Below are 13,786 nucleotides of genomic sequence, written 5' to 3'. Positions count from 1 at the left end.
AAGCTGCGAGTTAACGAGCTTCGTTTCTTCCCTCAATCCAAAAACGCTTCTTTCCACGTGTGAACCTCTTCAACGTCGGCTTTTTTTCTGCTACCAGCGCTATCCTCTTGAGAGTCTTCGGACTAGAGGGGGAAGCTTTCGTGGACCCTGCGTCTCGCAAGACTCCCCAGTCCCCGCCTTGGCATTTGCCCTAAGTCCCACGGAAAAACCACGATCAAAAACCGTGGGCAAGGCGGTCTTCTTTCAGCTAATATCCTCGCCTGATGTTGTTCGGCACCATCTTCCCGGAAAAGTAGCTGAAAGTAACAACAAAAAAAAATATCTCTTTCTTTAAAAAAAAAAAAAACTAAAAACTAATTAAATGAATTGAAATTTTTCGGGCTCCGCGCTCCGGACAAAAATCGTGATTCGAAAGGAATTACTTCTCATAAAAAGTAGCTAATCTATCTAAATGAACGATTCTGTTCTTATGCCGTTTAGACCTACGAATGCAATAAACTACATCATTTATTCTTTTAACGACTTCAAAAGGACCTTCCCAATTACTTTGTAACTTAGGAGTTATTCCTATTTTTCTTCGAGGATTAAATAACCAGACTTTTTGCCCAGGCTCATAGCATAATTGTCTATCTTTCCGATAATAAAGTGCCTTGGCTTTTTGAGACTTAATTTCCATACGTTGACATACAATGTTATGAATGAGATCCATTTTTCCTTTCAAGTGACGAAAATATTCTTTTTCCAAAGGAATAGTCTCAGAACCAGGAGGATGTCCGCGAAGTAGATCCAAGGGTAATCTTAACTCCCGACCTAAATGCAATTCAGAAGGAGTAAAATCAGTAGTTTCATGTTTAGAAGACCTATACGCCAACAACCCTAATGGAATCCAACGATCCCAATCTCGTTGATTTTCAGCAACAAACTTTGCCAGATAATTCAACAACGTCTGATGTTGACGTTCCACCTGACCATTGGATTGAGGGTGAAATGGAGTAGTTCTTGTTTTTCTAATTCCCAATAACTGAGTTAGTTCCAAAAATAATCGAGATTCAAAATTTCTTCCTTGGTCAGTATGTAATTCCGAAGGAATGCCGTATCTGGAAACCACTTGACTCAAGAAAACTTCCGTAATCGTTTTAGCCCTAATATTTCCAAGCGGAAAAGTTTCCACCCATTTTGTGAAACAGTCCGTAACCACCAACAGATATTTATTTCCCAAAGAAGAAGTTGGAAGGGGACCAAGAACATCCATTTGAATTCCTTCAAAAGGCGCCCTGACATTGTAAATTTGCATAGAAGACTTTCCTTTATCAGATGGCCCTCTCTTTGAAACGCAAACTTTACAAGTCCTACACCAATGTTCGACATCCTGCTTACAGAAAACCCAATAAAAATGTTTCCAGATTTTCTCTAATGTCTTATTGACACCAAAATAACCACCTGTGGAAGAATCATGAGCTTCTTCTAAAATTCGCGAAATCATTCCTCGAGGAACTATAGTTTGAAAAACAACGGAACATAAATTTGGAGACTCCCATTTCCTACACAAAATCCCGTCTTTAATCACCAGGGAATCCCATTGGAGCCAATAGTCCTTAGCAGTCGAATCTCTCTGAGCTATTTCTTGACTAAGAGGTCGCCTATTCTCCTCTTTTCCACGATAAATTCCTACAATTGAAGGGTCCTCCAAGTGCATTCTTTTCCAGTCCGCAGATTCAATTTCTTTAAAGATTATTCTTCTAACATGTTCCCTTACAATATTTTCTTCCCCCATCTCCACTTTATCACAATATCTGCAGTTTCCTTCCGCACATGGACGCCTAGACAACGCGTCAGCGTTTGCATGCACCTTTCCTGCTCGGTGCTTGACTACGAAATTAAATTGTTGTAGACGTTCCATCCAACGTGCTAACTGCCCTTCTAGATTTTTAAAAGACATCAACCAGCGTAACGAAATGTGATCCGTTCTAACCGAGAATTTACGTCCATATAAATAGTGATGGAAGGTCTTCAAAGCCTCCACCAAAGCTAACAGCTCCCGACGAGTTACGCAATAGGTTCTTTCAGACTTGCTCAAAACCCGACTATAATAAGCTAAGACCCTCTCCCTACCATCCTGAATCTGAGAAAGTACCGCGCCCAAGCCGTGATTTGAAGCGTCAGTATCAAGAAAAAATTCCCCTTTTTCTATTGAGAAAGCTAAAATAGGAGGAGAAATTAAGTTTTGTTTAAGCTTCTCAAAAACTTCCTGACAACGCCCATTCCACACAAATTTTCTAAGATTCTCAATTGAAGAAAATAATGGCTTAGCAATAAGAGAAAATCCCTTCACAAATTTCCTATAATAAGAGCAGAGTCCCAAGAAGCTTCGCACTTGCTTCTTATTTTGAGGAATAGGCCACTCTTGAACGGTTTTAATTTTCAGCGCCAAGTTTTTTGACAAGAAAAATTTATGTATTTTAATAAAATATTTTTATTTTTTGTACTGTTACCTCTGTAATTCTTTGCGATGCGATTAAATCTTTTAAAATACATATATAAACTTTGTATTTAAATACCTTGTATTTCCTTGTTGGGTTTAAATATTTTAATAAAATATTTGTATTTTGTGCTGTTACCTCTGTGTAATTCTTCATGATTCAATCTTTTATTCTAATTGAAGAAAAGCAGTTGTAATATTGTACCTCGAAAAAACCTAAGTAACAAGTGGTAGAGGTAATCTTTGTATCTCGAAAAATACACTGAGAAAAAAAAATTGTTAATTCCAAGAAATATTTAGTTCGATACGTTCAACTAAACATTTTAGTTAGTTAACTAAATATTAATTGTTTCAATAATTTATTTTGTTTCTTTAATCAAGAATTAATTAATTCAACTAATGTTTAGTTAACTAACTAAAATGTTTAGTTGAACGTATCGGACTAAATATTTCTTGGGATTGATACATTTTTTTTCTCAGTGTATGTTCTCTGTAATTGGCGCTGTAATTTAAAAAGAGATATATTATTTTTTTTGTAATTGTAATAATAGATCACTTGAAGCGCGACTCATTTTTGATAAGGTAACGTAATTTTGTGATGTGTATCACTTGAGTAATAATTTTTTGGAAATAAAAATACTACTGTTTAGGTTGTTTCGAGATTTTTCAAGATACAAAAATTACGTCTACCACTTGTTACTTAGATTTTTTTGAGGTATAATACTACCACGTCTACCACTGTTTTTTTTTTTCGAGGTAACAACATATTTGGAAATAAAAATACTACTGTTTAGTTTTTTTCGAGATTTTTCGAGATACAAAGATTACGTCTACCACTTGTTACTTCGGTTTTTTTGAGGTAAAGATACTACCATTGTTTTTTTTTTCGAGGTAACAACATATACACTACTATGCGTGTACTTGGCGCTTTTCTTTACCTTTTTTTTAAAAAAGGTAATTCTGTACAGATATCACGCCTTTTTGTAATATATAGAATACCTTCACGTACAACGACAATTTAAATCTGATAATAGTGTAATGTGTAATTAATAAGTAGAGGCACCGTATTATATATTTGTATACATACGTATACGTATACGTATACATATACGTATACGTATACGTATACGTTAATAACTTATGTATTTTGTTCAAATATGAGGGACGTAACACAATTTTATTACATTTGAGGATTATATTCTCTCTGGCTATCTCAAATGTAAATAAAGTTATTAGTAAGATTATTTGATATCAAAATATCTTTATTGCGCAATTTAAAAGTTATAAAACATCAAATGGTTAAATTATAACATTTTATAGAAAGATAATAGATTCGAAAATATTAATACAACGAAGATAAAATAAAGATAATGATTATAACGAACGATGATATAGCTTAAAAAATGACTTTCTGCATGTATCACGCGGTATTTTATCATGTGTATAAATTATACACGTTATTACTTATTTATCTAATATACAATGATTTCAATTTTATAGAAATAGAAAATTATTTTACTGTTATGCGTGAACAAGATTTGATACAGAAATATATCGTAATACTATAAGAAAGAGAAAGAGAAAGAATTAAAAGCTAGCTTCTCTTTGGAGAAATAACGAAATACATGATAAAACAAACCGAAACCATTATTATATCATTTCTTCTTACATCTTAGAAGAGCATCTTATATCCTTTCTGACAACATTTTTGTCGATCGGTTCTAGTAAAGGTTACATTATTAAATATATAAACTTTGACTTAGCTTATAAATGACATTAAATTGTCTTTCTTAATTTTATTATCAGATGAAGTAACGGTAATTCTTCTAGATGTATCAGGCAAATTCCTTTCCATTGCCATAGCCGTGGGTATCACATGTACCGACAACTTACGTCGAGTCAACTTGCTACGTATATTTTCCTAATAGAGATTATGTTTATAAAAAATATAATTAATATATTATCTATCAAAATCACTTTTCTCACAAATTGTACGTCATATAAAAGAATTATATATTTTCTATTTATTTTTCTCTATAAAATTATTTCTTTTTCATTAAATGATATAGTCCGTATATAAAAATAAGTAGTTACCTCAAAGAATTGCATTAATTGTTGCTGCGTTATTGTCCTTAAGTAAGGCACTTCAATATTTACTGAATCGAAATTATATTCTTTGGTTTCAATTTCTTTCCAATATAAAGAGCATTGACTAGTTATCGTATTGCCTTTATTGAATGCCTTCAAACGTAAAACTAGACCTTCCTTATAGTTGTTAAATTGCTCTTTTGGCATATTAGTTATAAGTTCCTGAAATGTTGTTATAGTGATATTAACGATATTTTAATATAAATATATTCCAATTACTACGTCACATAATAATTGGTGTAATAAATTGTTTCATATAATCATAATATTACATTATTGCCTAAGAAATTAAAAAGAAAAACATGTTGTTATATAAGAGATCTTATTATACTTACAAACATATCCTCCATAAATGAATCGATTCGTTCTTTGACATTTTGCGGGTGACGGTCACCTTGTGCAACGACTGTCAAATACTGTGTTTCGTTTATTGTACATACATCACTAAGTACTATATAGCCTAATTGCTCCGTGGTTCTTAAGATATCATAGCAAGGCCCGCCAATAATTTGTGCTAAAAGCGATAAGAGCATATTCGACTCCGTTGATCGTAGACCAGTTACGTAGTTTACAATAGTACAAGAATTTTCATGCACTTTATTTTCCTCTTCATATAGAATATGGCAACCTACGGTGATTATATCAATACACAACATTTTACGTACTATCATATAAAAAATATTAACTTATTAAAATTTATAGGACAAATTGTAATGCTGATAATATAACATTAATAATAAATATTGCTTTCTTATAGAATAAGCTTTGTTGTCATAAACCTTATGTATGAAGCTTTGATCGCGAAAGCTAGGTCTAATAAACCAAATCTTAAAGAATTATATGTATATGAAATAGGGATAAAAAAGACTCAAAAAAAATTTTTTTATGCCAATGTGTTCTGAATGTTCTAAAACGTCGGAAAATTGCATTAAAAGAAATGTCTTTATGTATGTAATACACACTTATAACTCGAAAAGTACTTAATGAAAAAATATTTTTTTATAGTGTTGTTTTGGAAAGCTCTCGAAGTAAGCTCGAAGAATATGCGATAAAAAAACGAGAGTTTTAATTGTTTTAAAGGTTTTAAAGCTACCACAGACATTTCTCAAAAAATTTAAACTTTTATTTAAAAAATGACCTTTTTTACTGATCTCATCGCCAAATTCAATACCAATATTTTTTTAATGATACTCTACATTAAAAAAATTGAGCCCAATATCTAAAAAATTACGGAAGTTAGAGCAACTACAACACTTCAAATACCATACACTTACACTTACACACACACACACATACACATCTTTAAAACAATTAGACTCTTCTATTTTTTATTACATATTCTTAAAGCTTACTTCGAGAGTTTTTCAAAACTATATTAAGTACTTTTCGAGTTATTACGGAAGTTAAAGCTACCATAACATTTCAAATTCTATAATTTTTTTAGAAACGTCTGTCGTATAGCTCTAACTTTCACAAATTTTGAGACATCGGGCTATTTCTAATTCTTTGTATCCTTCAGTCTTTTCTACCTTTATTTTATATATAATTCTTTAAGATTTGATTGATTAGACCCAGCTTTATACAAGATCAAAGGTCCATATGCGAAGTCCATATATGGACCAAAGTAGTCTGAACTCCCAAAATCAACATCGATTTGACATTGCGTCGATTGAATTTTAAAACCGCACTTGTGCTACTAAGCTGACTCTCTTTCAATTCATAAAAAGATTAAATTTAAAATTTAAAAAAATGTGCAAACTAGAAACTTGCACATTGCTTCCTCATCATTACTGATTGCTACCATTGCTCCTATTTTATTTCGCTCATAAAGCTCCCTCTACGAGAAAGCCAAAATCAGAAATACTATAATTATGCATCAAATAAAATACAAACTTCCTCATAAGAGAAGCTTTGTGGGCGAAATAGAAGCAATGGTAGCGATCTGTATAATGTTTTCTTATATCTTTAAAAATCTATTTTCTATATGAATAAATTGTTTTTTTACTCTTTTATTAGTTTTTTTTTCTTTATCTCCATAATTATCTTAATGGCAACATAAGATCATTAGAATAATATACACTAAAATATTTATATTGAAATATTTCATAATATAAACTGAAATCCTTTAAGCATATAAATTCTTTTCAATTATCATAAATAAGATTTGATCGTGTTATGAGCTTACCATCTTCTACTTTAATTTGACGATACAATACTAATTGCTTTTGCAACAGGGGTACTATGTGAGGCATTCTAGTTTTTAAATTAGACTCAATTAATTCACCTATATCTGTAGCTTCCATTTCAGTCACGTTACCATATATTAAGCACTCTACGTGCATTTTGCTGAATAACTTTGGTATAAAGAGCTCGAGTCTATCGATACTTAGATCTATATATTATAAAAATGATATATATTTATATATATATATATATATATATATTATTTAATAAGTACAGTAACCATACTAACCAAAAAGAATTTTCGAGAAAGAAAAGAAAATGGTTTTTAACAATAAACATTAGTTCTCTCTTACACTTACAAGCAGTAGATTCCAATAATTCATTGTTAGACCAATGTCGTTCTGACAACAGTATATAAAGATATTCCTTTGCATGTTTAGGAATTTGCAGTATTGCAGAAAAAATTTTTAAGTACTTGATATGCTGTAAGCCATTCCACATAAATTTGATATTTAATTAAATTAATGAAATTGACTGCATTAATTATACATACCTTTTCCTTTACAACTTCAAACCTCTTCGGATTAAGTTTAAAATTTGTCATTTGGTCCATGATTTTTTCTAACAAAACACGTTGCTTGTCGTCGAAACCATCCATTTTCAGCTAATAAAATAATCCGTTTTTTCATTATTATAAATATTATATGCTGTTACATAAAACATTAAATTAATGCTTATTTATAAAACATTCTGCAAACTTTATTAGAACATTACAGAAATATAACTGGTCATATTTACTGTGGGGTAGGTTATGGTTAGGATATCAGGGTAGGTACGTCGATTCCCACAATAACGAATCTTTTCGTATAGGTAAAATATCACTATATTTTATCATGCTCTATGTACAAATAATAAACTTCTTTAATGTGTATGAGTCGTGTGTGTGAGTGTAAGTTATTGTCGTGTAATGTAATACTCTCATCACTCTTCTTGGAAAAGTTGTTTAACAAAACTCTTCTTCTTGAGGGGACTCTTTCGTGATATCACCAGATTTCGTCCGGGAGTCCTTGGCTTGCCTCTTGGTGTGGACGGAACGGGACTCAGTCGGGAACGTGGATGACGTGGTTGAGAAGGAGTTTTAAATACGTGGTCCGTCTGCGTAGCTACAGAATTTTCCCGATCGTATGGAATTGGAAAATGTCAGATCCGTGGAACTAGGATTGGTAGATCAATCGGTATGAGTCTCCAAGGTAGAAGAGTCTCTATCTTAGGGATAGGAAGTTGGTTTTTCGCCTGGACCTCTATTGGGATAAGTTTACAAGGTAGGAAGGTCTCTTCCTTCTGATCCTTCGTTGAGATCTCAGGAACTGGAGTTGGAGCTGGAATCGGACTGGAAGTAAACGGCGCCTTGTTTACGACTGATTCCAGTGCTGCCGGATGGGCTGGGTCGGAATGGCCCCAGTGTGCAATCGGCGTAAACTTCCACTTCGTTTTGGTCTTCGGGATGCACTTCCACGGTAGGGTATTTACCATGGAGGTCAGGACAGGTCGACCCTTTGTCTTGGTCTTCGGAACAGGAAGCGGAGCAAGAGTTGGACTAGGAGAAGGCAGCACCTCGGTCTCCACCGGATACGGCGTTGCCCGTCGGGCTGGGTCGTTACGACCCCGAAAACTCTTCCGCGGCAGGGTGTCTGTCGACTCTTACCGAAGAGAGTTAATGCCCTGCCAAGCAGGTATAGTACTGTTGCGCTCGCCGGGTCTCTTACTTTCTCACAAGCACTCGCGGCGCGCAGTCCGTCACTCTTACAGAAATAACGAAAGACTCGTTGTTAATACCGAAAGGAACTTCTTTAATAAATGGCTCGATAATACAGAGAGCTCGGGATGACACGTCCGAACCTGACGGTATCCCAGCTAAATCCGAACATCAGGTAAAAACAACATCTGGTAGAAAATCAATATCTAATTGAACATCGGGAAATCAATATTTCTAAACAGGCGTTACTAAAGGCGATTCGCATCTTGACGGAAGTCGGCCCGTTGCACGCTTCAGCTCGGAGTCAGAGAAGTATACCGGGCGGCGCGCACGCAACAGTACGAAGGCCACTAAGAGCACGCTCCGTTCAAAAAGGTTATTATTACAGGGGCCTATCAGCACACCCTGTCTGGCGTTCACAAATAAGATCGCTGGAGAAACCCCGTTGAGGTGCCCTAGATATAAGGATCGTGATGGAACTTTTCTATCGAGTGAATCGGCCGGCGATGCGCCGCGTAACGGGCGCGCGCTAATCCATCCCGTCGATCGATATTGTGCCGCGCGTCGCTACTACCCGTTCCGCGCGCCTTCGTGCCGCGCGCCCGTTGTACTATCCGTGCCGCGTACGTACGGTCGTACGCTCGTGTGTTCGTGGCGGACAGCTGACCGCCACATAACCCCCTTAGTTGTTTCAAAGTTTCTAGAAACGGACTGGTGGACGTGATATACGACCGCTTCTCGTTCGTTGCTGTTGCTGCAGCTCTTCAGGAGCTCGTGTAGTTTCAGTTAACGGCTGAGCTGGCTCCGGTTCTTCTCGTTCCAGAATGTAGGCGGGCTTCAATCTATCGATTGACACGTTGACAGGTCGTCCATTGACGCGGATCTTGAAGGTTTTTTCCCCTCTGTTTAGCACTTCAAAAGGTCCATCGTATGGTGGCTGTAAAGCTCCCGTTGGTGCGTCATGACGGAGAAACACTTGCTGTGTTGTAGCTAAATCTTTATGTGTAAAAACAGCTTTTTGTCCGTGTCTTTTTAATTTTGGTTGTAGATTTCTCATCATTTTGTTTAAACGTGCTGCGAAACCTTCCGTATCGTCAAATTTTGCGCAGGTCTCTTCGAGGAATTGTCCGGGTAATCGGATTGATTCTCCGAAGATCATTTCAGCTGGTGTCGCCTGCAGGTCCCTTTCCATGCTGCTCTAATTCCCATCAAGATTACTGGTAGTATCTCTGTCCATTCTTCTGTCTGGTGACTTTTAATGACTGTTTTCAATTGCCGGTGGAATCTTCCAATCATCCCGTTAGCTTGTGGATGATACGCCGTGGTGCGAAGATGTGCTGAACCTGTTACTTTCGTAAGTTTTTTGAATAGCTCTGATTCAAATTGCCGTCCTTGGTCCGTTGTCACTCGAGCTGGTGTGCCATATCTGGCTATCCAATTGATGAAAAGCTGTCTTGCCACAGTTTCTGCGGTGATGTCGGGGACGGGTATTGTTTCTGGCCACCTTGAAAAACGGTCAATAATTGTTAAGCAGTCTTTATAGCCCTGAGATATTGGCATGGGTCCCACTATGTCCATGTGAATATGCTGGAATCTTTTGGTGGGTCCTAGGAAGTTTCCTATTGGCGAGGCTGTGTGCTTGTGCACTTTGGCTCTTTGACACTGAAGGCATGCTTGAGCCCATTTTCGACAGTCGTTCTGTATGTTTGGCCATATGTATTTTTCTCTGACCAATCTTGCTGTAACTTTTATCCCAGGATGTGATAAGCCATGCAGGCTCTGAAAAACCTGCCGTCTAAATGGCTCGGTCACGTAGGAGCGAGCGACTGGCGTCGAAGTGTCACAGTACAGTCCTGTTGCTGAGCCAGGTATTTGTATTTTTGCTATTTTCAGTGATGACTGGATGCTGCCATCTAATAATTGCTTAAGTTCTGGATCTTCCTGCTGCGATTTTGCCAATCCTTCAAAGTCCGGTGCCTTTTCAATTGCTTCGATGCGAGATAGCGTGTCTGCAACTATGTTGTCTTTTACAGCCACGTGTTGAATGTCCGTTGAGAACTGCCCAATGAAATCCAGATGCCTTGCTTGCCGAGGGGAGCTGCGCAACAAATTTTGTTGGAAGGCATATATTAGAGGCTTATGGTCCGTGAAGATAGTAAATTTCCGTCTTTCTAGTAGATTCCGGAAATATTTGACTGCCGTATATATGGCTAGGAGTTCCCTGTCATACGGGCTGTACTTTTTTTGTGCTGGATTAAGCTTCTTACTCATGAACGCTAAAGGCTGCCATCCGTTGTCTGTTTCCTGCTGGACCACCGCTCCGAGTGCTGTGTCTGAAGCATAGTCAATGTGAGCTTAGCTTCAGTTCTGGGATGTGCTAAGATTGTAGCTTTCGAGAGGCTATCTTTGCTTCTCTGAAAAGCTTGCTCGAGTTGCGGGGTCCACTCAACTGGAGTTTTTCCTTTTGTTTTAGGACCCTTTAGGACATCATTTAATGTGGCTTGGTCCTCTGCTGCTCCCGGTATGAATCTCCGGTAAAAATTCAAGGTTCCCAAGAATTGTCTGAGTTGTTTGATATTTTCAGGTTTCTTGAAGTCTCGTATAGCCTGCACCTTTTCAGGCAACAGGCGAGTGCCTTCCGCAGATACGAAGTACCCGAGGAACTTTACTTGCGAAGCTCCCAGAACGCATTTGGCCGGATTCAGTTGGACGCCATATGTCTCGAAACGACGAAATACTTCTTCTAAATGTTTTAGGTGTTCTTCTTCCGTTGTGGAGGCGATTATTATATCGTCTATGTAAGCGTAGCAGTAGTCCAAACCTTGCAGGACCTCATTTATAATTCTCTGGAAGATCTGCGCTGCGTTTCGTAATCCAAAAGGCATAAATAAGTACTCGAACAGTCCGAATGGCGTAATAATAGCCGTTTTGGGGATGTCTTCAGGGTGTACCGGAATTTGGTTGTAAGCTCTGACTAAATCCAAAACAGAAAAGAATTTCTTCCCGCTCAAGAAATGGCTGAAATCTTCTATGTGCGGTGTTGGGTATCTGTCCGGTTCGGTCCGAGCGTTCACCCCTCTATAATCACCACAGGATCTCCATGAGTTACCTTTTTTGGGGGCCATATGTAACGGCGAGGCCCAGGGGCTTTTAGACGGTCGAATAATTCCTTCGTCTAAAAGTAGATTAAACTCCGCTTTGGCTGCTTTTAATTTGTCAGGTGCCAACCTCCGTGGTCGACAAGCTACTGGAGGTCCTGGTGTGGTCATTATGTAATGCATCGTTGAGTGCGGCTGCTGTTACCGGTGCACAGTGGGCCAAAACGGCAATCTAGCTGGACAAAAGTAGTAATTTTGTTTTCATTGTTAAACAAATGTTCTCAAGTGTTCTAAAATAGAAAGTAAACATGTACAAAGTATATCAGTTTAATTTGATAACATTTAATATACAGGGTGTTCGTTAAAAACCATCCACTAACTACATAGCGCAATTCCTTATCAAAGTCGTAATCTTTAATTAGGTAAAAACTTAACAAACGTTTTGGCCTGCCATTTTTAAACTATTCTCATTGTGTGTCAGTGTGTTAAATTAAGCAAATTACATATATCAAAAAATTATAATTATAACAGCAGTACATGTATTGATCGCAATATAATTTTCAAATTAAAACAAATAATAAAATAATAAAAAATTATAAAATAATAAAATACAATGCAATTGTAGTTCGCCAGTACGATAATAAAACTAAGACGTATGAATCGGCCTAACTGGCAATAAATAATTTATCATCGTGACGATTCGACCATTGGTTTTGGTCCGATTAATCGTCAAGACGTTTATAATCTTTGATACTTATATATACAGGGTGTCAAAGATAAAAGTAACCACCCGAATAGAGGGGGTAGATTGGGTCAAACTGAAAAGAAAAGTCTCGTACCATTTTGCAAAATTCGCAATAGTTAACGAGTTATTAAATAAAACGTCTGAGCGAATGCGCGCACAAGGAGCGATAGAGGCGGGCCTCGGCGGCTGGCTGGGCTGGCACGGTGCCCGGCGCGCGGCGAGCGGTGGGGGTCGAGAGACGAGCGGCGAGCGGGGCGCGGCGCGGCGCGGCGAACGTCGAGCGACTCAGAGCGACTCGATGTTATACACTGCGACGAAAAAGTATTAGAGCCAGCCCATACTAAACTTACGATAATTCCTTCGCGTAAACGAGATTTTCCTTCGCGTAAACGGGATTTTGTAGTAACTTACAATAATTTACTCCGCGTAAACGTAGTAACAGTAGGTAGCACACGTATTGGCTATTGCATAGGCATTGCCGTAACGTCTTACGCCTTAGATAATATTAATTAGTTTAGCTTGAATTATGTGTAATAAAAACATTTAATTTTAGTAAATTTAATTATTTTGCATGTCAAAGTTTACGAGGTTTACCACAAGCCTTACTTTAACTTTTGTTTATGTTATAATAACTTTAATGGTGCGTGTCCACCTGCGAGTAAAACTCTCGAGATGAGTAGCTCTCGAGATTGATTCTCGCAAATAGACATATTCCTAAAGAGTACCTAACGGAGAATGAATCGCAGCTCTCGGCGAGCGAACTTTTCAAGACCTACTCGCAAATCGACACGACGTTATTTTACTCTCGGAGATCAGCTCGCCAAGCTCGAACGCTGTTCGTATTTTGAGAGCTACATGATGACACAAAGGAACTTATTGAATAATGCGGAAATCATGAACCATTGTAGAATACTACTGTGACAGAAATAAAAGTTTTTTTTAATTTTTATGTTTTGCGAATAAAGTGCGAAAAATTCATAATTTAAAGAATTAAATAATAATATTTTTAATACATTCTCTTATTACTTGGTCAATAATTAGTTACACTTAATTTTACATACTTTGCACGTTTTAGTTACAGCGTTAAAATTAAATACATTTTTACATCGCGAATTAAGTACATAAAAAAAAAAAAAAATATTTAATATTTACATGTAAAAATCTAACATCAAGGTATTTCGCAAACAGAAAACTAAATAATAATATCGCACTATGTATTCCATTTCACAATTTGTAAGTCTGTAGAAACTTTTAATTGTTGGGAATCTTCAATCTTAAGCTCTCTAATTTAGAGCAGATCCGACACCTGCGATCAATCCATTGCTTGACCCAGAAGGTCTTTTTGTTGTTATTTAACACCCTTTTTCTTTTTAAAA

At 36.7% G+C, this 13,786-nt stretch overlaps 1 protein-coding gene across 2 annotated transcripts; it reads right to left on the bottom strand.

The window, feature by feature from the left end:
- Nucleotides 1-3,751: 3,751 nt before the first annotated feature.
- On the bottom strand, nucleotides 3,752-7,503 carry LOC143902141 (insulin-degrading enzyme-like). Of its 2 annotated transcripts, XM_077414843.1 has the most exons (6): nucleotides 7,365-7,503; nucleotides 7,171-7,294; nucleotides 6,813-7,019; nucleotides 4,963-5,255; nucleotides 4,574-4,789; nucleotides 3,752-4,400 (listed from the first exon to the last, which is right to left on the bottom strand). In XM_077414843.1, the coding sequence occupies exons 1-6, from the start codon at nucleotides 7,467-7,469 to the stop codon at nucleotides 4,239-4,241; spliced, it is 1,107 nt and encodes a 368-aa protein (XP_077270969.1). In that variant the 5' UTR covers nucleotides 7,470-7,503; the 3' UTR covers nucleotides 3,752-4,238. The 2 variants fall into 2 exon arrangements, with proteins under 2 accessions (XP_077270969.1, XP_077270970.1); XM_077414844.1 differs by lacking the exon at nucleotides 6,813-7,019.
- Nucleotides 7,504-13,786: the final 6,283 nt, after the last annotated feature.

This window comes from Temnothorax americanus, unplaced genomic scaffold (assembly GCF_048541705.1).
Source record: "Temnothorax americanus isolate GAGA-0224 unplaced genomic scaffold, ASM4854170v1 Scaffold38, whole genome shotgun sequence".
NCBI classification, from domain to species: domain Eukaryota; kingdom Metazoa; phylum Arthropoda; class Insecta; order Hymenoptera; family Formicidae; genus Temnothorax; species Temnothorax americanus.
This window is presented reverse-complemented; position numbering and strand designations above follow the sequence as displayed.